Source organism: Petromyzon marinus, chromosome 48, assembly GCF_048934315.1.
Source record: "Petromyzon marinus isolate PM22_M1 ecotype Great Lakes invasive population chromosome 48, UKy_Petmar_22M1.pri1.0, whole genome shotgun sequence".
Taxonomy (NCBI): domain Eukaryota; kingdom Metazoa; phylum Chordata; class Hyperoartia; order Petromyzontiformes; family Petromyzontidae; genus Petromyzon; species Petromyzon marinus.
The window spans coordinates 11,343,326-11,370,986 of NC_133714.1; the positions used below are offsets into that span (position 1 = coordinate 11,343,326).

At 48.5% G+C, this 27,661-nt stretch overlaps 1 protein-coding gene across 3 annotated transcripts in view; it reads left to right on the forward strand.

Moving 5' to 3' along the window:
• Window positions 1-3,930: 3,930 nt before the first annotated feature.
• STIMATE (STIM activating enhancer) overlaps window positions 3,931-27,661 on the forward strand; it is a 28,976-nt gene continuing 5,245 nt past the window's right edge. Inside the window, exons 1-8 of one of the 3 annotated variants that reach the window (XM_076074543.1) lie at window positions 3,943-4,169; window positions 5,430-5,485; window positions 6,216-6,492; window positions 13,208-13,303; window positions 14,915-15,036; window positions 21,028-21,140; window positions 25,359-25,442; window positions 26,836-26,967. In XM_076074543.1, coding sequence (XP_075930658.1) covers window positions 5,440-5,485; window positions 6,216-6,492; window positions 13,208-13,303; window positions 14,915-15,036; window positions 21,028-21,140; window positions 25,359-25,442; window positions 26,836-26,967 — 870 coding nt within the window. In that variant the 5' untranslated portion in view covers window positions 3,943-4,169; window positions 5,430-5,439. Of the gene's footprint in view, window positions 4,170-5,429; window positions 5,486-6,215; window positions 6,493-11,270; window positions 11,320-13,207; window positions 13,304-14,914; window positions 15,037-21,027; window positions 21,141-25,358; window positions 25,443-26,835; window positions 26,968-27,661 lie in introns of all 3 variants that reach the window. The other 2 variants (XM_032972494.2, XM_076074544.1) reach the window with 2 other exon arrangements.

Here is a 27,661-nt window from a genome sequence, read left to right on the forward strand (position 1 = left end):
ACTCTGCGATATAGAAATGCAGCCAAAACGATTGTGCTGAAACCCTGATCGCTCGTATGCACCAGAGTGCATCGTGTACAGCTCGTCGAGATGAGCCGATTGCCGCATCGCCGACCATCAACAGACTAAAAATGACTGCATCACGGACATTATGCGAGAGCCGGGGTACTATGGTACCCCGGGGTACCGACATAAGGTTCATTTGTAAAAAAAGAGCGTTATAGCACATCGGATTCCTCCTCCTGCAAGTATAAATATTCTTATTCTGACATCCCTCATATTTTGAATGAAATGGGAAAAGATATTTTGAATTCGCGACATTTCGCTTTACGCGTGATTTTTGAAGGAACGCATCCCTTTCGCATATCGAGGGATGTCTGTAGCTACATGCGTTTGTCCTCATAAGGCGACGTGCAGTGTTCGTGATTGTCACCTTGGCTTGTGTTGATGATCAGTTTCACACGTAGTAGTAGGCTTTCGCGACCAATACTATCCATGCATGTGTCGGTTGGTGGCGGGTTTAACGGCATCTCTTTCTCAACGCTCTACACTTTTTTGTAACTTTTCAAATTCTTTGGGTCTTTTGGTAAAGTCACATAGATAGGTTGAAAGAAAATAACAAAAAACTACGACGTTTCGATCACAACACAAGCGATCGTGACTTTACCAAAAGACCCAAAGAATATGAATTCCTGCAGCCACGAAAGCTTTAAGTCACATTTTCAAATGTTGAAAATTATTCACCTTTCGCTACTACGTCTGAGAAGAGGAAATGTGATGCACGCGCAGAAAAGTACTTAAGGATTTTTAAATGTCTTTTTTTTGTTTTTACTTAAGAATTTTTTTGGTAAAGTCACGTAAATAAAAAAATTTTTAGAAAAATATCTTCATTTTAACATGTTTTTTTATTTACGTGACTTTCCTGAAAGAACCAAGAATATGAATTCTTGCAGTCACGAAAATTTTAAGTCAAAATTTAAGAAATGTTGATAATCGGTTTTTCCCCTTTTTTTCTGGCAACAAAACAGGTGTTAAGATGTTAAAACACCAAACTGAAACCTTTAACAAGGAATCATGTCTGCATCAACCACAATGCTTGTGGTCAGAATGCAAAGAAAAAAACATACTCTGATAATATGATGCATTGTCTTTGAAACTGATTGGTCCACACGAGAGATAGCTTTCTTCTGAGCCTCGTCTCAAACGGTGTTCGACCAGAGGACGCCAAAAGGCGTATAGCCCAAAGACAATGCACTATCAGAGTAATGAGAGCTCGGGTGAGCATCTACATTATGGGATCTCCTTTTCCAGTACCAAAATATGATAAAAGACATGATTCCTAGTAAAAGGTTTCAGTTGGGTATTTTAACATCTTAACACCTTGACTTCAAACTTTCGTGACTGCAGGAATTATTTCGGTAAGGCCACGTAGATAGAACAAATAATAAAAATTCAAACAATATCACGACATTTCGATCACAACACAAGCAATCGTCATCAGGTGAAAAATATAGCGAGAGAGCTGCTGAGAATATATGGTGGGAGCACTGCTAAGGCAGGGAGTTATAAAGGTTTGAGTTGGCGGGGCTAGAGATTAAATTTGTATGTAAATGTAACGTCAGAGAAATCTTGACAAACGAAGCTGTGGAGGTGGCATTTTGGCGTCCTCTGGTCTAACACCGTTTTGAGACAAGGCTCAAAGACAATGCATCATATTATCAGAGTATGTTTTTTGTTTGCATTCTGACCACAAGCATTCTGGTTAATGCAGACATGATTCCTTGTAAAAGGCTTCAGTTTGGTGTTTTAACATCTTAACACCTGTTTTGTTGCCAGAAAAAAAGGGGAAACCTATCATATTTTGGTACTGGCAAAGGAGATCCCATGAGGAAGTTAAGAAATGTTCTATTCTAGATTTAAAGCTTTCGTGACTGCTAGGATCCATACTCTTTGGTTCTATTGGGTAAAGTCACGTAGGTGAAAATAAAATAACAAAAAATCACGACGTTTCGGCCACAACACAAGCAGCCTTCATCAGGTGAAGGGACGAGGCGTTACTAAAAAGATTTTACTAAAAAAGATTTCCAAAATTATAAACAAACACAAGATCCAGGTCCGGTTCAATACAGTACACAAAATTCGTGATCTGATCCCATCCGTGAAGGATGTCATTCCTGACTTACAGTACCCCGGGGTTTACAAATTGAGTTGTACCTGCGGTGATTGCTATATCGGGGAGACAAAGCGACATGTCTCTGACCGAATTCGCGAGCACAAATCAGATTTGAAACACGGCAAAACGAATTCTTCTGCCGTGGCTGATCACTGTTACAATGCTGTGGGGAATCACGATATAATTTTCTCCGATACCAAGATTCTTTGCAAACCCACGGGCTTTTATCAGAGATTTGTTCATGAAGCAATTCAGATCTACAAACACAGACACAATTTCAACCGAGATGGTTTCAAATTAAGCAACCATTGGAAAGATGTTCTAAATCGAACTAAACATTAAACTCATTTCAATGGTACAGTATATTTTTTCAAGTAGTGGTACCCCAAACTTTCGCAGCTCTTATAAATTCCCTTTTCACACCATCAATAGGTAAACTCCCCCTCCCCCCCTCCCCCCGCGCCAAACGGCAAGTCCACCGGCACGTACACCACCTCTTTTCTAAAATCGGCCAATCAAATGCTAATTTTTATGCTAATTTCTTTGTCAGAACACCTTGTTTGCTCGCACACAGTTTAAAGGTCTGCTGTCTGAGCGTGGTTGTGTTTCGCTAAATTCTCCTGTTTGATTTGTACTAGGTGCCTCGGTGAATGTATATGCTCTGACTTTAACATAGTTATTTCTGTGACCAGTTACTAGCCAATCACTCAGCTATTTCAATGCTAAATTCTATGCTAATTCCTTTGTCAAGGGGTACCTCTGCGGATGTGTATACTTTAACTTAGCTATTTCAATGAGCCATTTCAATGCTAAATTCTATGCTAATTCCTTTGTCAAGGCGCTTTGTTTTCTTCTCACACAGCTTAAAGGCCGTGATCTAAGCGTGGCTTCTTCCACTCCAGCGCTGTCCTCCAGACAGTCTCGTCCCTTCACCTGATGAAGGCCGCTTGTGTTGTGGCCGAAACGTCGTGATTTTTTGTTATTTTATTTTCACCTACGTGACTTTACCCAATAGAACCAAAGAGTATGTTAAGAAATGTTTACTCTCCAAAAACAATGGAGGTAATGCTGCCATGGCCTCCGTGGTCATGTCTGTGGATCGCACAGCGGTCATGATCCACGATCGCCACAGGTTCATATGAATGCGTCGTTTCACGATTGAGGCATCATTCCTTGCCTTGGGTGGATTGTACATTTTATTGTGGGCTTACGCTCCAACACACATCCGGTGTGCTGTACTAGTAACTAATTGGCATGTTTTGCTTACAAGACAACCTTACTGATTTACCGTGGCGGGTAGTGGCGGGTTTAACAACACATTTATCTTCACGCGATCTAACTAAAAAAAAACCTCCGTTATGGTTAATATTGGTCGCGAAAGCCCTACTACTTTTGCGTATTACAATGGCATTGTTACAATTGAATATCGCGATGACATCAGTTGCACGCAAATTTCCTCGCGAGATGACGTAACCGCGGCTACTCTGTGTCAACCAACCCCTCGCGGAAGACGTCATAACGCGCCTGTGCGTGACGACGTCAGCACGACTAGAAACAACTGGCGCGAAGACGTCACCGCGGTTAAACCGATGCGGTGACGTAGAGAGTGTCCGCGCGTGGTGACGTCACGAACGCTAGGAGGGTGGGAGAGACAATTGGTGCGATGACGTCACCACAATCAGCGTTCACCGCCGACGCGTTGACGTCGTGTGCCGTGGTCACGTCGCGAAACAACGATCGTTTCCGTGCGCGATGACGTTCCCACCGCGCAACGCGCTTTGCGCGGTGACGTCACGCACGTTCACCGCTCCCCGTGTGCGTCGTGACGCCACCCAAATTAAATCCACTGCGCGTCGACGTCATTGTTGACGCTTTGCCTGCCAGCCCGCGAGAGCGACATCACGGGACTCGGGGTCTCAGCAAGCCGGGGGACGCCGTGGGACGCCGGGGGACGCCGTGGGACGCCGGGGGACGCCGGGGATCTGCGAGTGCCACGGTGAGAGCCCCGGGCCTGTGGTGGTGGGTGGACCGACTCATGGCGCGTCCAAGTGAATGTACCACGCACTGTACGCGTACTGTACAGTACAGTGTGTCACCACCACTGTTACTGCTACCGCCACCACCGCCGTCATCGCTTCCGCCACCACCACCATCACCGCCACCACCACCCTCACAATCACCACCACCCTCACAATCACGTCCCTCACAATCACCACCATCGCCACTTTCGCTACCGTCGCCAGCACCACCCTCAGAATCACCACCCTCACAATCACCACCCTCACAACCACCCTCACAATCACCATCACATTCACCACCCTCACAATAACAACCCTCACAATCACCACCCTCACAATCACCACTCTCACAATCACCACCCTCACAATAACCACCCTCACAATAACCACCCTCACAATAACCACCCTCACAATCACCACCATCACAATCACCACTCTCACAATCACCCTCACAATAACCACCCTCATAATAACTACCCTCACAATCACCACAATCACCACCCTCACAATCACCACCCTCACAATCACCACCATCACAATCACCACCCTCACAATAACCACCCTCAATCACCACCATCACAATCACCACCCTCACAATAACCACCCTCACAATAACTACCCTCACAATCACCACAATCACCACCATCATAATCACCACCATCATAATCACCACCATCACAATCACCACCCTCACAATAACCACCCTCACAATCACCACCATCACAAACACCACCCTCACAATCACCACCCTCACAATAACCACCCTCACAATCACCACCATCACAATAACAACCCTCACAATCACCACAATCACCACCATCACAATCACCACCCTCACAATTACCACCCTCACAATCACCACCATCACAATCACCACCATCACAAACACCACCCTCACAATCACCACCCTCACAAACACCACCATCACAATCACCACCATCACAATCACCACCATCACAATCACCATGGTCATCACCACCGTAACCACCCTCACAATCACCACCCGGGTTTCTAACTCGCGCCGTGACTGCTCGCGATGTACGCTCGCACAGCTCTTGTTACCATTCGCCTACACTCATCCACTGTTGCCGCTTGAGCGCAGCGATTTCATTGATCTTGTTCACCCGCGCAGCCTTCGTTCCCGTACATTGAATTCATTCGCCATCGACATTTATAGGACCGTCATTCTCTTGCATTGTCATCATTCACGCATATTTAAATATTTATTTACACTGCAGGAGGAATCCGATGAGCCATCAAGCTCTTTTTCATAGATGTCCAGTCGGGGCCCGGGGTAAGAACGTTACAACAACAGCACACAAACACGATAGGAGTGCAAAGTACAGGTCTGGCAAACAAATCGCCCAAACACATACAGTACAAGTCGAACTAAACCATCGCAACCCTACCAGGCAACCCCCACTGAGACGTGAGCTTATTGACGAGACACAGTTCGCCGTGGACACTGCGAGGTTGAAAGAGAAGCAGCTACGCAGATTCGTGGACACGCACAGGTTCGAGACATCGTCGCAATCGATCTCCAATGCAGTAGTGGACCGCGACCGTGATGATTAACACCGAGCGACAGGGAGAGGAACACGCGGATAAGGGGACATGGAGCAGTTTGGATGCAGCATCGCATTCTTCCGTGAAGAAAGGTGAGCGCGCTTGGGTTGAGTTACGTAGCGGCTAGGACGCTCCGCTGGGGGAGATGGAGCGATTAAATCATTTCGCGTGCTACTCGGTTGATTTGTTGCACCCCAGGGTCATTGAGAGTTGGCGTCAGTTCCGGGGAGGCCCTCATCTAGCAGTGGATTAACCATGGCTGATGTACTGTAGAAGAGAGAGGCTTGGAGGGAGGCTCTCATCCAACAGTGGCTGATGATTGATGAAATCAGCTCGTGTGAAGGTCGGTGTTGGGTGGATTCTATTACATCGCAGGATCGAGACGGGTGGTGGCGGTGTGGAAATATCCTTCATTCGGCGGTGGATTTAACACGGCTGATGATGACGACCCTCCGCAGATGCAGCAACCAGAGAGGCGGATGTCCCCACGCCACCCCCAGTGCTAGTGGGCCGCTACCACCGCCACCACTGCCGTGTCGGTGATGAACGGACCGCCGGGGAATGCGTCGGTGGGGAGCGGGACGGGCGCCACGGGGCCCGTGCTCTCCCCAATCACGGGCCCCGCCAGCAACCCTGCAGGCCGTCCCCACGGCTGCGAGAACGGCGCCCTCATGGACCAGTTTGGCGTGTTCATACAGGCCCTGCTGGCCCTGGTGGCCTTCAGCACGCTCATGCGTAAGTGGGCGCCGGTGGCGCGCCAGCCGCTCTTCGTGTTGCGTGCGGGGCGAGACCATCAACCCGGCTTAATCACAGTCCCATGCGTGAGTCTGTGGGTCTTGATATGAATTAGAATAAGAATCAGAGTCTCTATACTGCAGGAGGAGGAATCCCATGAGCTATGAAGCTCTTTTTCACAGATGTCAAACAGCGGCACAGGGTCAGATAGCTCCAACAACAAACAATACAAAAACAGGATACGAGTGCACAGCATAGGAGATGTAAGCAAATCACTTAAAAAATATATAGAAATAGAAACGAAATTATGTTTATCTTACCAGGTAAAGCCCACTCAGCTATTAGCTTCTTTTTCAGAAGCGACCTAGGGACAATATGATAGCTCAAGGAAGTTGCATATCACATGTACATTTACAGCAGCCAAATAATCTAAATAATCTCCAGTAATAACCCCAATTTACAAACTGCCACTCTAATCACTTTCGCCACAATGTGCTCAACCCATTGAAACCCAGTCCCGTTTTACCTACCGTGTACCTCGCCACAGCGCACTCGAGTGTTTACAAAATTAACCATTACGCCACTACTTGTTTTACATTCCACGGCGAACATTCAGTTGCCAATAGTCTCATGTGTACCCGATTCATATATTTTATTCCGCCGCATACATGATAAACAATGAATAGTAATACAAATAGTATAATAAGACACGGTAATATATCTTAATATATTAATAATATACACTTACTTTTCATAGTATAGATGCACAATGAGCTACTGAGCATCCTCTGTTTCGGTATTGTACCAATGTTACGATCTGCCAGAAATGCTTCAATTTAAATACTTTCGATTTACTTTCTGGTATTTGTATGAGTCTTTGATTTTCTGTGCGAGCCTGTGCATCTCTGTTTAACACGTAGGCTTTCGCGACTAGTATTATCTTTATATGCAAGGGAAATTTGTGAATATGTGTGTCTTCGAAATGTTTAGCATACTTCCTGACATGCAACAAACTTGAAATTTGGCATGTGGGTAGTTTCGAGACTGTACACCATGCAAAAAGTATAAAAATAGACTTTTGTATATATATTTTTTATGGGGGGGGGGGGGGGACGCAATAATGGATATATTTTGCACGGCATGTTAGCTGTGACGTCACATCTGTAATGTCTCCCGTGTGCGGAAGCGTTACGCAGTGTGCCTGCTGATTTCACGCATCCCCCCCCCAAACCGGCGCGAGTAAAGTGCCATACAAATGTGTTGCAGGTCTAAGGTGTTCTTCGCGCAGCATTGGTTTACTATTTGAGTCGTTTACTGCCGTACGCACCCTGAAAGTTGTGTGTGTCTGCAGCAAGCGCGTGTATGTGTACCTATGGACGCACGCGCGTGTGTGTGTGGGGGGAGCGGTAGTGTAGTGGTTAGCGCGCTGCGCTACGAACCCGGTGACCCGAGTTCGATTCCCGCTCACAGCCACCACCGGTGACGATTATTTCAACCGGTCCTGGGCCTCCCCTAGGTCGACTCAGCTTAAAACGAGTAACTGGTGTGGTGTGTGAACATCGCCATTGGGGTGACAAAGGCGGCCGGGCATGGTGAATCCAAGTCCCTGAAGCCGGGTAGTAAAGCTATTCTATCTATATATAAAAAAGGGAAATTTGTGAATGTGTGTGTGTTCGAAATGTTTAGCATACTTCCCAACATGCAACAAACTTGAAATTTGGCATGTGGGTAGCTTCCAGACTGTACACAATGCAAAAAGTATAAAAATAGACGTTTGTATTTTGGGGTGGGGGATGGGGGTTCAATAATGGATATATTTTGCACGGCAAGTGAGTGGTTAGGTCACATCTGTGATGTCACCCGCATTCGGCATCGTTACGCAGTGTACCTGCTGACGTCATGCATCCCCCCCACCCTCCACGTAGGCCGTGTATTAATCCAAGACAAGAATCGGGCGAAGCCAGGTAGTAAAGCTAGTTCATTATAAAGGTTTTTGGGTAAGATCGCGTTATTATAAATGTGTCGCAACCCTCCACCACCCGACACGGCCAATCAGTAAAAAAATGTGTCACGTTAACAAAACGCCAATTATTTCTTCAGCCCACCGGTGTGTTTGATGAATGAATCCACAACATTTAGAATGTGTGCATCTCTGTCTGAGCTACCGGTGACAGGGGTGAGACCATCCACTCCGCTACACTTTAGAACCTGGTTTGATCTCAAATTCGTGCTATGTGTGAGTCTGTGGGTTTAGGTGTGAATCTGCTTGTGAAGCTGTGAGTCTGCTTGTGAATCTGTGGGTCTACGTGTGAGTCTGTGGGTCTATGTGTGAGTCTGTGGGTCTACGTGCGAGTCTTTGGGTCTACTTGTGAGTCTTTGGGTCTACTTCTGAGTCTTTGGGTCTACTTGTGAGTCTGTGGGTCTACGTGTGAGTCTGGGTATACGTGTGAGTCTTAGTGAGTCTTTGAGAACCCGGTGTAATCACCGCTGTTGGACAAGTCATGCAAACCCGGATTGGAACCCAGGATCTCAGGGGTGTCGGGTCTGTGTGTTTGAACTTTGCTCTACAACAACAAACAACTTTCTGAGAACCGGATTTACCGGTCTCTACATAATCTGGCACGGAGCATCATGAGTGTTGTTAGTGCTCTATATTTGGAAACAAAGGTTATGTTTTTTTTTTACTTGGGGTTTAACGATGCAGTTCAAAGCTAATAAGGGTGAATATCAGGATGGGTGAGCACTAGGTCTTGCCTGCTGTTGTTAGGTGTAGGGCTGCAAGCTGTGGCCACGAAAGGCCATACCTTCCAATGGCTTCCTCGTATGTAAAAGAAGAGCGTTCCAGACGGCCACAGAAGCGCATATGAAAGGACGCGATGCAGTGCCCGTCTTTGATCAATGGCCAACCAGAAGCCGGTGGCGATGTTTATGTTTATACTGTTTGGTGGAGCCCTAGTGCACCCCCAGTGGCAGCTGTCTCTCTGCATTATTATGATAGTAAGGGGGCAGTGTTGCTCTGGGTGATCCCAGTTGAGAAATGTTGCGGTGTCACCCTTCACATTCGGCCACCATAGACGCTTGTGCACAGCGGCCACTGCGAGTGAAGCGGGACGGCGTGCGTGCCCGTGTCTGTGTGTGGTTAATGTGCTGCTAACCAGGGCGGTACGCTGGGACACATCACCATCCCTGTGTGGAGCTCCTGTGCACGTGTGTGTTTGTGTGTGTGTGGTTTGTGTGTAGGTCGACTCGGCCTCAAATGAGTACCTATGTAAATGTCGCCACTAGGGAGACAAAGGCAGTTGGGAGTGGTGCTTGCCACCCACCCCCTTGTGTACCGTGCCAGTATTCATAAGTGTTTGCTAACAACACTTGCCCCAACAGTCTGTTAAGGCAACACGGGGGATCTTTGTCTTTGTGCATGTTTGGGAATGATAATGTAGCGGTTAGCGTGCTGCGCTAAGAACCTCACGACCCGAGTTCGATTCCCACTCACGACCAACACCAGCGACGATTATCTGAACCGGTCCTGGGCCAAATCAGCACTTGCACCCGACACCATATAGATGTTTGTATCTATATGAGTGAATATCTTTACAGTATATGCGTTTGATCTACATGCGTTTGATCTACACTGATAAACAGGAACACCCGGATCAGAGAGCACGTGCTGATTAATTACATCGTACAAACTGTGAAGGGTTGCGAGTGAGGTGTGGACAGGAGGTGCATCGTTTAGAATGGATGGCGATCCAAATGACTAGAAACTATTCAACCATGTTATATTTTACCAGGTAAAGCCCACTGAGCTGTACAGCTCTTTTCCAGAAGCGACCTGGCCATCACAATTGATAGCTCAATGAAGTGGCGGCTGATCATCATCACCTGGATATTTTATAGTAACCAAATACTCTAAATGCCTGTTTTTAAATGTGGAGCGGTGGTTTGCACTGCGCTGCACTGCGCTATGAACCTGGCGACCTGAGTTTGATTCCCGCTCGCGGCCAACACCAGTGACGAATATCTGAACTGGTCCTGGGCCTCCCCTAGGTCGACTTCGCATCAAATGAGTACCTGGCGCGCTGTATTAGCATCTCCACCGAGGAGACGAAGGCAGTCGGGCGTGGTGCTGGCCACATGATCCCCTCATAGGTGCGCTGTGCCAGTCTTCACAGGTCCTCGTGAACAGCACTTGCCCAAGCAGCCTGCGTAGGCTACACGGGAGATCTTTGTCTTTGTGTGCGGTCCGTGGGCCGAATGGATGAATGCAGTGTAACACCCCTGTTGAGAATATCCAAGCCAATCTACACAGTCCATCTCGTCTGATGATGTGTCATTCCTGTTATTCATAATGAGGAAATGTCAGAATCAATATTCATTCATGCTGGAGGAATTCGATGAGCTATAAAGCTCTTGTTTCACAGATGTCCAGTATAAATGTTGTTTATTCATCCCGGGTGGAGCGGTGGCGCAGTGGTTAGTGCAGTGTGCCACGAACCCGTGTGAGCCAATTTTGATTCTTGGGCACGACTGATTGTCATCGGTGGTGAGCGATATTTGAACCAGTCCCGGGCCTCGCCTTCATGGACTTGACCTTACGCGAGTAGCTGGTATGGTGCGCAAACACTAGCAATGGAGAGACAAAGGTGGCCGGGTAGGCGAGGTGCCGGCCACGTAACCTGCCGGCCTGGATAGGTGTTTCTCGCTAACAGCAGTTTCCCCAATCGTCATATTTAGTCTGTGTGGGGGATCTTTGTCTTTACCTCTGTCTTGTGTCACAGTGAAGCGATTTCGAGAGCCATGTGGGGAGAGGAGGCCTTGGAGGATCTGGTGAGTTCACAACATTTACATCACAGCATCTACGTCACAGCGTCTACGTCATCCCTGCTGGATCACTGTGATAATATTCACTTGCAATGGCGTTTTTTACCTAATATGTCCTTGTCTGTTTACATCTATATATATAAAAGGGAAATTTGTGAATGTGTTTAGCGTACTTCCCAACATGCAACAAACTTGAAATTTGCCATGTGGGTACTTTCCAGACTACACCATGCAATAATTAATCGAATAGACTTTTGTATTTTTTTTGGGGGGAGGGGCGCAATAATGCATATATTTTGCACGGCAAGTGTGCTGTGACATCACATCTGTCATGTGACCCGTATGAGGAAGCGTAACGCAGTGTGCCTGTTCATGTCACGCACCCCCCCCCAACCCTTTGCGGGTACAGTGCCATACAAATGTGTTGCAGTTCTAAGGTGTTCTTCGCGCAGCATTGCTTTATTATTTCAGTCGTTTATCTCCGTACGCACCCTAAAAGTTGTGTGTGTCTGCAGCAAGCGCGTGTATGTGTACCTATGGACGCGTACGCGTGTGTGGGGGGAGCGGTAGTGTAGTGGTTAGCGCGCTGCGCTACAAACCCGGTGACCCGAGTTCGATTCCCGCTCACAGCCACCACCGGTGACGATTATTTGAACCGGTCCTGGGCCTCCCCTAGGTCGACTCAGCCTCAAACGAGTAACTGGTGTGGTGTGTGAACATCGCCACTAGGGAGACAAAGGCCGCCGAGCGTGGTGAATCCAAGTCCTGGGCGAAGCCGGGTAGTAAAACTAGTATGAGTATAATAGTAACTGTAGACCTACACTGCTATTAGACTTACATTGCCCATAGGCATATATTGATCATAGACTTATATCACACGTAGACTTGCATCGGCCGTAGCCTAACATCACCCATAAATTAATACATACCTGTCAACCCATACGGTTTATCTGTATTCTTGTACAGGGAAATTGAGTTTTCAGGTCCATACGGCGTACGACCGTTTCAATACGGGCAACAACAAAAACTTGTTTCGTCTAGTTTGTGTTTCTCTCCTTGTGATGTTACTTTGTAGGATAAACGTTGAGATTTATAAGGGCACGGGGTGACTAATAAGGTCTGAATTGGTCTGTAATAAGGTAGGGCACTGATAAGGGGTTGACGGGTACGCTAACATCACCCATAAACTAACATTGCCCACTTAACTTGACGAGTATGTTCTTGTCAGTTTACATATTAGCGCAATAGTCACCGTATATCTGTTGACTGTTTCTCAAACTTAAGTTGTGTAATTGTACGACGATGAATCGGGAATAATCTGCCCGAGCCAGTTTATTATCTAACTTTGATTTGCGTTTGTGTAATATCCTCGCTGTCTCGCATGATTACATGACTGTTCGCATCGCTTTTTTTTGCTTTTCGGCATTTCCGTGACCCAGGTCACCCTCGCGAATAAGACTTCTGTGCTGGTCTCTTGACTTCTCACCCCCGGTTCAACAAAATTACCTTGAGACTTGAGTGATACCTCATAGTTGACAGATTTTTACTGAAACTGATATTGTACACACGATAAAGACCAGACGGAGATTGTACACAAGATAAAGACCAGATGAAAGCACGGAGAATAGCCCAAAACCCCAGAACTTGACCAGGTCAATAAAGGTCGCGAAAGCCTACATGTTAAACTGATGTAGGCCCTGTTGAAATTCCCTACACCTCTGCTGTACGCACACTCGCACACCCGCCGCACTCTGTCGAAAAGGCGGATAACATACAAACTCCACAAACTCAAATATTGGCCTGCCCTGCCGGTCCCTTGGGCTATTTTTCTTTCTGTCCATCTGCTCGTCTTAACGGTCTATTCGTTTCCCCACGTGTCCTTTGCTGTTTCCAGGCTTTACGACACTTCCAAGCAAATCTTCGGGCAGCTCTTCATCCACTTTGCCAACGTGTACCTGTCGGAGCTCACCGAGGAGGACCCGTGCTCCCTGTACGTCCATCTCTGCCCGTCCGTCTGTCCGTCCGTAGCACGGAAGGCATGATAGCTCTCGTGGAGTTGATCCAATGTGAAGGAAACGTTTGTGTAAAGTCGTGTTGTTACTGCTATTAGGGACTCGCCTCAGAGAAAACTGGACCACAGGGAGCACAGGGATCAGTGCCAAAAACTCATCGATAAAAACGGATAGTATACGAACCAGTTCTGCGCCTCTCGTAGGTGGACACAGACTTAAATGAGTGCCTGGCGGTGTGGTGTGTAAACATCGCCACTGGGGAGACAGGCGGCCGGGTGTGGTGCTAGCGGTACCCCTTCCCCGTATGCCGGCCTAATATGTGCTCGCTAACATACTTGCCGCAAGTCTATTTGGGCGAGTGTAGGATCTTTGTCTTGCTGTGTATGAATGCCGAGTGCCGGGAAGCTAAAATGCGGCACCTTTGCATGGTGGAGAGCTCGCGTGGTGCATCTGTTATGGCTTGACTGACTCAGCCAGTCAAGCCGTAACACCTTCCACACTTCACGTCATTATCCTCAAAGCGTACTTAGCCTGGCGCAAGCACTGTGGTGACGTCACCGTCACATGGTGGTGAATGACAGCTTCTCCAACATCGCGTCACCCCCGTTTGCATCTGGGCCGCTGGTGGCACTCATGAATAAAAATGATTGAGTCCATGGGCGCCACAGTGGCAAGGTGTTAACTACCTTGCCTGGTATACAGCATGTCGTGGGTTCAACCCCGACCCTGATGTCTGCTGTATATTTGGAGTCTGCATGTCTCTGCACATAATTAAGTGAAATTTTCTCCGGGTTCTCCCGTTTTTCCCTCCACATTTAAATACATGCGTTTATAGTATTTGCCTGCTATATATTTCTACACGATAAGCCACTTCGTTGAGCTATGATTTGTGGCCGGGTCGCTTCTGAAAAATCGATATACAGCTCAATGGGCCTTACCCAGAAAAATTGTAATAGTTTGTATTATTATACGAAGCTAATTTATTTATACACTTAATAGTTTAATGTGGCGTGGGCAATATCGTTCTCATAGTGCAGGGCGACCATCACGAATGAAGGCATTGCTGCTGTGCAGACGTTTCACAGCAGGGGACGATGTTGCTGCGTAGTCTAGCCTTGGGGCACCCCCACAGGCAGTTGTCCCTTTGCATTCGTCTGCCATTAGGGGGCAGTGCTGCTGTGTGGTCTAGCCTTGGGTCACCCCCAGTGGCAAGCTGTCTGTGCATTCGTCAGTAGGGTAACTTGCAGTGTACATTTTCAAATTTGGCAAGTTTAAACTGTGAAGTTTTTTTTATCTATGTTGAACTTCATTCGCACCGTACGTAGCCTATCGTGCCAGTCGTGCCAATCCGAATTTTTAATAGTTTATTAAACTAGTTTATGAATATAAGTTTTTAATACTTGAATAAACTCGTTTAATAAACTAAACTTTTTTTATTTTACCAGGCAAGGCCCACTATGCTACATAGCAGTTTTTAAAAAGCGACCCAGCTATCACAAGTGATAGCTCTAAAACGAAGTGGCAGCTTATCACCATCACGTGGTGGTGGTGCTGGGCACGATGGTATAACGTAACGCGTGATGCCGCAGGTACCTCATTAACTTCCTGCTGGACGCCACGCTGGGCATGGTGCTCATCTGGCTGGGCATCAAGGCGGCGTCGCGTCTCGTGGAGTGGCGGCAGTGGGAGTCGCTGCGCTTCGGGGAGTACGGTGAGCGCCTAGGGGGTTTGGTAACAACCCCCACCGCTGGGTTGAGAGACGGAATATTGAGACAGGGACTCCTCTACTTACGAACAGGTTATGTTACAAAGGTCTGTTTGTAATTCGATTTGTCCGCAAGTACAACTTTACTACTGTCGATTCCAAACACGTATGGCATCTACACTAAACACGGAGAATATCTTTAAAAGTTGTATAATCTCCTGTAGACGTAGATGCCACTGGTTCTTCACGTTCTGTAGATGTAGATGCCACTAGTTCTTCACGTTATCTAGATATATATGCCACTGGTTCTTTACGTTCTGTAGATGCCACTGGTTCTTCACGCTCTGTAGATGTAGATGCCACTGGTTCTTCACGTTTTGGAGATGTAGATGCCACTGGTTCTTCACGTTCTGTATATGTAGATGGCACTGGTTCTTCACGTTCTGCAGATGTAGATGCCACTGGTTCTTCACGTTCTGCAGATGTAAATGCCACCGCAGCCATCTATGTGGTTGAACTTAGGACTTCCGGTTCGAACAAGCAACTGGACGTACGGACAGGTTTGTTCGTATCTCTGAAAGTTCGTAAGTCGAATGTAAAACCACGACGTTTCAATCACAACACAAACGATCACTTTTGTTGTGATCGAAACGTCGTTTTTATTTTATTTGTATTACCGAAAGAACCAAGAATAAGTCAAAATTATAGACTACCAGTACGCTCACTCAGTTTAATAACCATTGCTACAGTCTACATTATAGACTGCCAGTACACTCACTGAGGTTAAGAACCAGGCTACAGTCTACATTATAGACTGCCAGTATGCTCATTTAGTTGAATAACCATTGCTACAGTCGACATAGACTGCCAATGCACTCACCACATTTATAAACCATGCTACAGTCTACATTATAGACTGCCAGTACGCTCACCGAGCTTAAGAACCAGGCTACAATAGACTGCCAGTACACTCGCCTAGCTTAATAACCATTGCTAAAGTCTACATCATAGCCTGACAGTACACTCACTCCGATTAAGAACCAGGCTGCAGTCTACATTAGTGTTTACTTTTTTTATTTTACTTCTATTATATTTTTATTCACTTTATTTTTTTATTGTTTTTTTATCTATGTGACTTTACTGATTTTTATCTATGTGACTTTACTGAAAGAACCAAAGAATATGAATTCCTGCAGTCACGACAGTTGGCACATTGCTCAATTTGGATTATACACAGCCGACAATGATTCTCCCCCCGATCGGCAGACTAATGCCCAATATCACTTGCGAATGAGACCCATCCCGAGGGTCACTTGGATTTTCACCACCTGGTTCAAGCAAAATTTTAGGCGGAAAGTTGGTTCAGCGTGGTCGCCACAGGTTGATGCGGTTCCAGTGTTTGCACAGAAGGTGACGGCGTATGACCATAGCTCATTGACAAACTAAGCTCCTGTCAAGACAGCCTATTTGACATGGATGGTCAGACGTAAAAGTTTTGTTATGGTTCGGGTTTAACCAGGTGAGAAGTGAAGAGACCAGGTTGAGATTAATCTGTGAGCATCACCTGGGTGACTAAAATGACAAATGTGCAGAATTCCATGATAGATGTTTATTTGGGTTAGATTACATAAATATGAATGTCCTTAAACCTGACACCACCCTACATAGCCAATTAGTAAGGTTTGTTACATAAACAAAACATGGAATTCGTTGTTTTGTACAATTTATTACTTGTACTAGTAACGAATTTACATGTTTTATTTACGTGACAAACATTACTAATTGGTTGTATTGGGTGGTAGCGGGTTTAAGGACATATTTACGTGATCTAACACCAAATAACCTCTCATGGATAATAATCGTTGCGAAAGCCGAATGTTACTACTATGTGGTAAACAAAGTGCAGCAATGAAGTGAAATAGAAACTGGAGCAAAAGCAACCATGCTGCTGAAGACATTGCATTACTGTGACCCGAAAGCGAAAATCAATATTAAAACGAAACTAATGTCCTGGAACGAAAGTCGACTCGGGCCAAGTAAAGAATTGCATTTTGGTTAGAGAAACCGTGAGAGGGGCGTTTTGGCAATTAGTTTCCCCGGCAGTAATGCTTACGGCAATGTGAGGCGGTCACCATGACGGACGGTGCCATGGTAGTTTCCCAGACGGCACAGTCCACGGTAGTTTCCCAGACGGCATAGTCCACGATAGTTTCCCAGATGGCACAGTCCACGGTAGTTTCCCAGTCTGCACAGTCCACGGTAGTTTCCCAGACGGCACAGTCCACGGTAGTTTCACAGACGGCACAGTCCACGGTAGTTTCCCAGTCTGCACAATCCACGGTAGTTTCCCAGACGGCACAGTCCACGGTAGTTTCACAGACGGCACAGTCCACGGTAGTTTCCCAGACGGCACAGTCCACGGTAGTTTCCCAGTCTGCACAGTCCACGGTAGTTTCACAGACGGCACAGTCTACGGTAGTTTCCCAGACGGCACAGTCCACGATAGTTTCCCAGATGGCACAGTCCACGGTAGTTTCCCAGTCTGCACAGTCCACGGTAGTTTCCCAGACGGCACAGTCCACGGTAGTTTCACAGACGGCACAGTCCACGGTAGTTTCACAGACGGCACAGTCCACGGTAGTTTCCCAGTCTTCACAATCCACGGTAGTTTCCCAGACGGCACAGTCCATGGTAGTTTCACAGACGGCACAGTCCACGGTAGTTTCCCAGACGGCACAGTCCACGGTAGTTTCCCAGTCTGCACAGTCCACGGTAGTTTCACAGACGGCACAGTCTACGGTAGTTTCACAGACGGCACAGTCCACGGTAGTTTCACAGACGGCACAGTCCACGGTAGTTTCCCAGTCTGCACAATCCACGGTAGTTTCCCAGACGGCACAGTCCACGGTAGTTTCACAGACGGCACAATCCACGGTAGTTTCACAGACGGCACAGTCCATGGTAGTTTCCCAGACGGCACAGTGCACGGTAGTTTTCCAGACGGCACAGTCCACGGTAGTTTCACAGACGGCACAGTCCACGGTAGTTTCACAGACGGCACAGTCCACGGTAGTTTCCCAGTCTGCACAATCCACGGTAGTTTCCCAGACGGCACAGTCCACGGTAGTTTCACAGACGGCACAGTCCACGGTAGTTTCACAGACGGCACAGTCCATGGTAGTTTCCCAGACGGCACAGTCCACGGTAGTTTCCCAGACGGCACAGTCCACGGTAATTTCCCAGATGGCACAGTCCACGGTAGTTTCACAGACGGCACAGTCCACGGTAGTTTCCCAGTCTGCACAGTCCACGGTAGTTTCCCAGATGGCACAGTCCATGGCAGTTTCCCAGATGGCACAGTCCACAGTAGTTTCACAGACGGCACAGTCCACGGTAGTTTCACAGACGGCACAGTCCATGGTAGTTTCCCAGACGGCACAGTCCATGGGAGTTTCCCAGACGGCACAGTCCATGGTAGTTTCCCAGACGGCACAGTCCATGGGAGTTTCCCAGACGGCACAGTCCACGGTAGTTTCACAGACGGCACAGTCCACGGTAGTTTCACAGACGGCACAGTCCACGGTAGTTTCACAGACGGCACAGTCCACGGTAGTTTCCCAGATGGCACAGTCCATGGCAGTTTCCCAGATGGCACAGTCCACGGTAGTTTCACAGACGGCACAGTCCACGGTAGTTTCACAGACGGCACAGTCCATGGTAGTTTCCCAGATGGCACAGTCCACGGTAGTTTCCCAGACGGCACAGTCCATGGGAGTTTCCCAGACGGCACAGTCCATGGTAGTTTCCCAGATGGCACAGTCCACGGTAGTTTCCCAGACGGCACAGTCCATGGGAGTTTCCCAGACGGCACAGTCCACGGTAGTTTCACAGACGGCACAGTCCACGGTAGTTTCCCAGACGGCACAGTCCACGGTAGTTTCACAGACGGCACAGTCCACGGTAGTTTCCCAGATGGCACAGTCCATGGTAGTTTCTCAGATGGCACAGTCCACGGTAGTTTCCCAGACGGCACAGTCCACGGTAGTTTCCCAGTCTGCACAGTCCACGGTAGTTTCACAGACGGCACAGTCTACGGTAGTTTCACAGACGGCACAGTCCACGGTAGTTTCACAGACGACACAGTCCACGGTAGTTTCCCAGTCTGCACAATCCACGGTAGTTTCCCAGACGGCACAGTCCACGGTAGTTTCACAGACGGCACAGTCCACGGTAGTTTCACAGACGGCACAGTCCATGGTAGTTTCCCAGACGGCACAGTCCACGGTAGTTTCCCAGACGGCACAGTCCACGGTAGTTTCACAGACGGCACAGTCCACGGTAGTTTCACAGATGGCACAGTCCACGGTAGTTTCACAGACGGCACAGTCCACGGTAGTTTCCCAGTCTGCACAATCCACGGTAGTTTCCCAGACGGCACAGTCCACGGTAGTTTCACAGACCGCACAGTCCACGGTAGTTTCACAGATGGCACAGTCCATGGTAGTTTCCCAGACGGCACAGTCCACGGTAGTTTCCCAGACGGCACAGTCCACGGTAATTTCCCAGATGGCACAGTCCACGGTAGTTTCACAGACGGCACAGTCCACGGTAGTTTCCCAGTCTGCACAGTCCACGGTAGTTTCCCAGATGGCACAGTCCATGGCAGTTTCCCAGATGGCACAGTCCACGGTAGTTTCACAGACGGCACAGTCCACGGTAGTTTCACAGACGGCACAGTCCATGGTAGTTTCCCAGGTGGCACAGTCCACGGTAGTTTCCCAGACGGCACAGTCCATGGGAGTTTCCCAGACGGCACAGTCCATGGTAGTTTCCCAGATGGCACAGTCCATGGTAGTTTCCCAGACGGCACAGTCCATGGGAGTTTCCCAGACGGCACAGTCCACGGTAGTTTCACAGACGGCACAGTCCACGGTAGTTTCACAGACGGCACAGTCCACGGTAGTTTCACAGACGGCACAGTCCACGGTAGTTTCCCAGATGGCACAGTCCATGGCAGTTTCCCAGATGGCACAGTCCACGGTAGTTTCACAGACGGCACAGTCCACGGTAGTTTCACAGACGGCACAGTCCATGGTAGTTTCCCAGATGGCACAGTCCACGGTAGTTTCCCAGACGGCACAGTCCATGGGAGTTTCCCAGACGGCACAGTCCATGGTAGTTTCCCAGATGGCACAGTCCACGGTAGTTTCCCAGACGGCACAGTCCATGGGAGTTTCCCAGATGGCACAGTCCACGGTAGTTTCACAGACGGCACAGTCCACGGTAGTTTCCCAGACGGCACAGTCCACGGTAGTTTCACAGACGGCACAGTCCACGGTAATTTCCCAGATGGCACAGTCCATGGTAGTTTCTCAGATGGCACAGTCAACAGTAGTTTCCCAGACGGCACAGTCCACGGTAGTTTCCCCGATGGCACAGTCCACGGTAGTTTGACAGACGGCACAGTCCACGGTAGTTTCCCAGACGGCACAGTCCACGGTAGTTTCACAGACGGCACAGTCCACGGTAGTTTCACAGACGGCACAGTCCACGGTAGTTTCACAGACGCCACAGTCCATGGTAGTTTCCCAGATGGCACAGTCCACGGTAGTTTCCCAGACGGCATAGTCCACGGTAGTTTCACAGACGGCACAGTCAATGGTAGTTTCCCAGTCTGCACAGTCCACGGTAGTTTCCCAGTCTGCACAGTCCACGGTAGTTTTCCAGATGGCGCAGTCAACGGTAGTTTGACATTCAGGGGTTACATGGTGGTGTGGTGTTTTGCCCAAGTGAATAATTTCGCAAACGATTTGTACTATTTTTAGCAAAATATGGGACCGCGATTCGGAGCGATTGCACGAACAACCAAACTCTCCGCACGGCTTTGGCGATTCGCGACTCAGCCGATGCCGCCCCACCGCCAGCGGGGGTTGGTGCGAAGGGTGGTAGAGAGCGAGCAGGTGCCCGTGTGACCCCTCCCCCCACCCTCGCCCCCAGGGGAACCGCCCAGGTGCTGCGCATGGGTGGGGCAGTGCGGCGTGTACCTGCTCGTGGTGGCTTGCGAGAAGACCATCACCTTCCTTGTCATCCTCATCCCTTTCTGGAAGAAGGTCAGAGAGCGTCAGGCTCGTTTTTGATCGCTTGCACACACGTGCGTGCACACGCACTGTAAACACAGTGATAGATGCATATGGCGTACGCCTTAGCGGTACACCATTACAGCATAACACACCGGTCCTTATAAAACAATCCGTAATCAACTTCCGACTGGTTCGACATCATGAAAACTGATTTTTACACACCCTGCAAGATTTTCTGACCAGGGTTGCGAATCGCCAATGCGTTCATATAAACACACAGTCGATACGCGCACACACACATGGTAAATACACACACACAGTAGATACACATACACACACAGTAGATACACAACAACAGCCTCCATGCGCCACTAAGTGGCGGTGACATCACCACAGCGCTTGTGCCAGGTGATGTGCACATTAAGCCTACGTGAAGTATCAAACGCCCTCTGGCAGGAGGTCACGGGACAGACTCGGGTGCCATGGGTCAACTGACTGAGATAACTGGCCGATGCACCACCTGTGCCAACTTGCTGTGTTTTCACCACCCGGTGCTCCGCTCGTTGAGTGAGCATCGCTCCTCTACCCTTCGTTGTTGCTGGAGGGCGACTGCCTCAAACTGCCCAGTAGCGTCCTTCCCGAGCCTCCTCCACAGAGGCCGATTTTGACACCGCTGGTACCAGTCATCGGCAAGTCCACTCAGCTCCACATCCTCTTGTACCACATCACTCCATATCTTCTCTAGCCCGTGCCTTGCCCATTTAGCCCCCTATATTCGGCCGAACAAAACCTGTTTAGGCATGCGGTGGCTGGGCATGTAGGCTACATGAACCTCATGGCGGTACTCCAGGCCCTTCTGACAAACACACACGGTAGATGGACGCAATGGACGCAATGACGGAGCCAGGATTTTCAGGTAGGGAGGGCAACCCCCCCAGCAATGAAAAATGATAGAGTTGTTAGTAAGTAAGGACTTGTCCCTTGCTTTTTATTCGACGTGTGTGCGGCGATGGCGCAGCCATCGATCGAGGGTCGAATTAGAACTGTGTTTGATCGGCATCGCGCTCGCTTGAAGGTATGCCTTCAGGGAAGTCGTGTACTGTATACGCAACTGCACACAATTATGTGAGTCACTTGTAACTGCTTTGCCATTACGTATTGCCAATTATGGACTCGGACTATTGTCCTATCATCTCATCGAGTCCCTGGCACATAATAATATGCTACACTGTGGCAGTGGGGATCGCAAAATGCCAATTTATTACTAATAAACCCCAATGATCTGATCGAAATCGCTAATTTCGATCGGATCATCATTGGGGGGGCACGTGCCACCGCACCCCCCCTACTGGCTCTGCCAGTGCACGGACAGAAACGCAAGTACAGTCATACCTCGGTATACGACCACTTTGGAATACGTCGAACTTGGTATACGTCGTGTTTTGACGAGAAAAAAATGTCTTGGGATACGACGTCTTGTTTGGGATACGACCCGCTTGCTAAAACTCGTATGAGTCGGGATGAGTCACCGCGTACCCGCGTATACCCCATTCACGACTGAAACAAAGCGCCGCTCCTCAGTCTGCCTGTACAGTAAATCTCATTCAGTGCACAACCCTTGTAGGCTATCAACTCCTCTCAGCAAGGTAAAGTGATGTAAAATTATATTTTTATTTCAATTTATTTTAATTTATGTATGCATTTTAATTTATGTATGCATTTTAGTAATAAGTAGTGTCTAATTTATTTTATACAAATTCTTGGTTCTTTCGGTAAAATCATGTAGAAGGGAAATAATAAAAATAAAACAATACAATTCTCATGACGTTTCGATTGCAACACAAGCAATCATCATCAAGTGTGAAAACCACAGCAAGAAAATTTGAAAAAAGTGGCATTTTTTTCCTAACGGTAGCACCACGGACAGCAATTAGCGGTTGTTCAGACAGACGAGTCCATCTATGCTCGGAATGGAGGAGGGGGGAAAGAGAGGAAGAATTGAATGCGGTCTGAAAGTCACCGTAAGTGTGAACACAATAAATTAAGACCCGAAATGGTTTATCACATCCTTCCAATGATTGCTCAGCCAAAATCCATCTTCTTTTGCGACCAATATCCATATTTTAGTACACACAGTGGGCAGGAAGGACAAGATCACTGGGCTCGCATAATGCACATGAATAATGTACGATGACTCATTAATCCCACCCCCACTTCGCACAAGAACAGCGCACAAGTATGATCACTCCTTTGCAGATCTTCTCCAAGTCATTCAGGTTTCGAGGCTGACGTTTGGCAACTCGAACCTTCAGCTCCCTCCACAGATTTTCTATAGGATTAAGGTCTGGAGACTGGCTAGGCCACTCCAGGACCTTAATGTGCTTCTTCTTGAGCCACTCCTTTGTTGCCTTGGCCGTGTGTTTTGGGTCATTGTCATGCTGGAATACCCATCCACGACCCATTTTCAATGCCCTGGCTGAGGGAAGGAGGTTCTCACCCAAGATTTGACAGTACATGGCCCCGTCCATCGTCCCTTTGATGTAGTGAAGTTGTCCTGTCCCCTTAGCAGAACAACCCCCCCAAGCATAATGTTTCCACCTCCATGTTGGACGGTGGGGATGGTGTTCTTGGGGTCATAGGCAGCATTCCTCCTCCTCCACACACGGCGAGTTGAGTTGATGCCAAAGAGCTCCGTTTTGGTTTCATCTGACCACAACACTTATACCCAGTTGTCCCCTGAATCATTCAGATGTTCATTGGCAAACTTCAGACGGGCATGTATATGTGCTTTCTTGAGCAGGGGGACCTTGCGGGCACTGCAGGATTTCAGTCCTTCACGGCGTAGTGTGTTACCAATTGTTTTCTTGGTGATTATGGTCCCAGCTGCCTTGAGATCATTGACAAGATCCTCCCTGTAGTTCTGGGCTGATTCCTCACCGTTCTCATGATCATTGCAACTCCACGAGGTAAGATCTTGCATGGAGCCCCAGGCCGAGGAAGATTGACAGCTCTTTTGTGTTTATTCCATTTGTGAATAATCGCACCAACTGTTGTCACCTTCTCACCAAGCTGCTTGGCAATGGTCTTGTAGCCCATTCCAGCCTTGTGTAGGTATACAATCTTGTCCCTGACATCCTTGGAGAGCTCTTTGGTCTTGGCCGTGGTTGAGAGTTTGGAATCTGATTGATTGCTTCTGTGGACAGGTGTCTTTTATACAGGTAACAAGCTGAGGTTAGGAGCACTCCCTTTAAGAGTGTGCTCCTAATCTCAGCTCGTTACCTGTATAAAAGACACCTGGGAGCCAGAAATCTTTCTGTTTGAGAGGGGGTCAAAGACTTATTTCCCTCATTAAAATGCAAAACAATTTATAACATTTTTGACATGCGTTTTTCCGGATTTTTTTGTTGTTCTGTCTCTCACTGTTCAAATAAACCTACCATTAAAATTATAGACTGATAATTTCTTTGTCAGTGGGCAAACGCACAAAATCAGCAGGGGATCAAATACTTTTTTCCCTCACTGTAAAAAACGAAGCAGGTGGAGTTCTCCACAAATCTGATTGTCACCTGATGAAGCTAGTTGTAATTACTGGCGAAACGTCATACTCAGATTGTAAATGTTGTGACTTGGCTCTCCAACACACAACCGGTGTGCTGTACTAGTGACGAATTGGCCACGTTCTGTTTACTTCACAACCCTTACTAGTCGGCTGTGTCGGTTGGTGGCGGGTTTAACGACACACATTTACACTTTTTGACCCAAAAACCCTCTATTATGGATACTGACTGAGGTGGCTATGTTTAGTGTTTCTGTGTCTTAAGCGTCTACACGTCTAACCTCACTTCGTGTTTTGCCCGTGTGTCCATGCCTCTGCGTCCGTGCACGTGTCCATGTTTCTGTATCCGTGTGTCCGTGTGTCCGTGTGTGTACTTAGCCTGGCACAAGCACCGTGGTAATGTCACCGCCATGAATGGTGGTTGGTGTTGTATTGTCCGTGTGTCTGTCCGTGTCTCGTTTTCGTCTTGCTTGTCTTCTTGTCTCGCCCTTGGTTCTGTGTGTCCACACGGACATGCGACCATGCCGTATCCTTTTGTCTGAGTGTGAGTCCGCGTCTTCAGCTCGTCACACTTGTCTCCTCTCTCTGTCCATTGTGTCTGTACGTGTCTGTATCCGCTCACGTCCGTGTGCATGCGCTGCGCTTTGGCATGCATGTGCTTCACGTTTGCTTGCGTGCGCTTGGCTTCACAGGTGCAGGAGCTGATCCTGAGCCTCATTCCGAACCCCCAAGTGGAGCTGGCCCTCGTGATGCTCATCGTCCCGTTCGTGGTCAACGTGAGTGTTGCTCACCACCTGCCACTCGACGGGGATGTCGCCTGCTCCCGTGAACTTCATTCTCCGCCCATGTTGTGGACTCGGCCAACCAGACACTGACTGCTTTGTCTCATCCACACTGTTCAACTGCTACAAACTAAAAACGAAACTATTCACTTTTTTTCATTTTTCCGGGTAAGGCCCAATGAGCCGTATATAGCTCTTTTTCAGAAGCGACCCTGGCTATAACAAATGATAGCCCAATGAAGCGACTTATCACGTGGAAATCTATAGCAGCAGCCAAATACTCTAAACGTGTGATGTTGATTCTAAATGTGGAGGAAAAAAATGGAGGACCCGGAGAAAAATCCGCGCGACCATGGGGATAGAGACACGCAAACTCCAAATATACAGAAGGTGTCAGGGTCGGGATTGAACCCACGACCTCCTGTATATCAGGCGAGGGAGTTAACATCTCGCCACTGTAGCGCCCCCTAAATACGGCAGGTCACAATAACTTCGCTCGCCCAATCACTCGCATCCTCCCACTCCCCAAAACAAAGTCAAAGATCCCCTGTATAACCTGAACAGACTGTTGGGGCAAGTGCTGTTAGCGAGCACCTATGAAGGCTGGCACAGCACACAAGGAGGTGGGTGGCCAGCACCACGCCCGACGGCCTTTGTCTCCCCAGTGGCGATGTTTTTACACACCGCACCAGGCGCTCATTTGAGGCTGAGCCAACCTAGGGAAGGCCCAGGATCAGTTCAGATAACCGCCACTGGTGCTGGCCATGAGCAGGAATCGAACTCGGGTCGCTGGGTTGGTAGCGGTGCATGCTAACCACAACACTACCACTCGCCCCACTCACAAATATACTCAATCACCCACTCAATTGCCCCCTCACTTAACTACTCGCATACACACTCACCGACTCACCCACTCACCACACTGCAGGTCCAAGCACTTCTCTTGCTGCTTCATCTTACAACCAAAATGTAGCTATTCAATGCGACGTTTTGCAGGAATTCGTGCCGTCTTCCCGGATCTTTGTCCTGAAGATGTTTGACTCAGTCTCAAGAGAAAAAGCTTGCGAATCTCTGATCTAACTTATGCTGATTCTGGCTGTGAGAGTTGCCCTCTAACTCACCCTCAGTGAGTGGGTGAGTGAGTTAGATGAATGAGTAATGCTGAATCTGGCCTTGAGAGTCGCCCTCTTACTCACCCGCAGGGAGTTGAGCTGAAATAACGTTAACTATTTGCGCGTCGTGAAACGGTTGTGCACTGCGTGTGGCCATCCCGTTGGTAGGTGGGTGTCACGATGACTTTGCGTGGCGTGCCTGTTGGTGTGTGGGTGGCACGGTCACCCCGTGTGGTAATCTTGGTGGCTGGTGTGTGGGTGCCTGCGGGGTTCAGGCCGTCATGTTCTGGCTGACGGACAACTTCCTGATGAAGAAGGGGAAGGTGAAAGCCAAATCGGACGGAGATGACGCCGGCTCAGTGCGCTACTACCGGCGCGCTGCCTCGCGGGACGACTCCGAATCCGAGGTGCGTTCTCGTGCGTGGTGCTTGCCACCCACCCCCTTGTGTGCCGTTCCGGCCTTCATAGGTGCTCGCTAACAACACTTGCTCAGAACAATCTGTTAAGGCTATATGGGGGATCTTTGTGTGAGTGGGTGTGCAAGTGTGTGGGTGTGCATTTAGGAGGGGCGGTAGTGTAGCGGTTAGCGCACTGCGCTATGAACCTGGCCACCCGGGTTCGATTCCCGCTCACGGCCAACACCAGTGACGATTATCTGAACCGGTCCTGGGCCTCCCCTAGGTCGACTCAGCCTCAAATGAGTACCTAGTGCGGTGGATAAAAACATTGCCACTGGGGAGACTAAGGCAGTCGGGCGTGGTGCTGGCCACCCACCCCCTCGTGTACCGTTCCGGCCTTCATAGGTGCTCGCTAACAGCACTTGCCCCTACAGTCTGTTAAGGCTATACGGAGGATCTTTGTCTTTTGGGTGTGCATTTGTGTGTGCGTTAGTGTGTGTGTGTGCGCTTTTATCTGAGTTGGTGTACAAGTGAGTGCATGTGTGGGTGGGGAGCGGTAGTGTAGCAGTTAGCGTTCTTTTCTACGAACCTGACGGCCCGAGTTCGATTTCCGCTCATGGCCAACACCAGTGACGATTATCTGGACCTCCCCTAGGTCAACTCGGCCTCAAATTAGTACCTGGTGTGGTGTGTAAACAAAGGT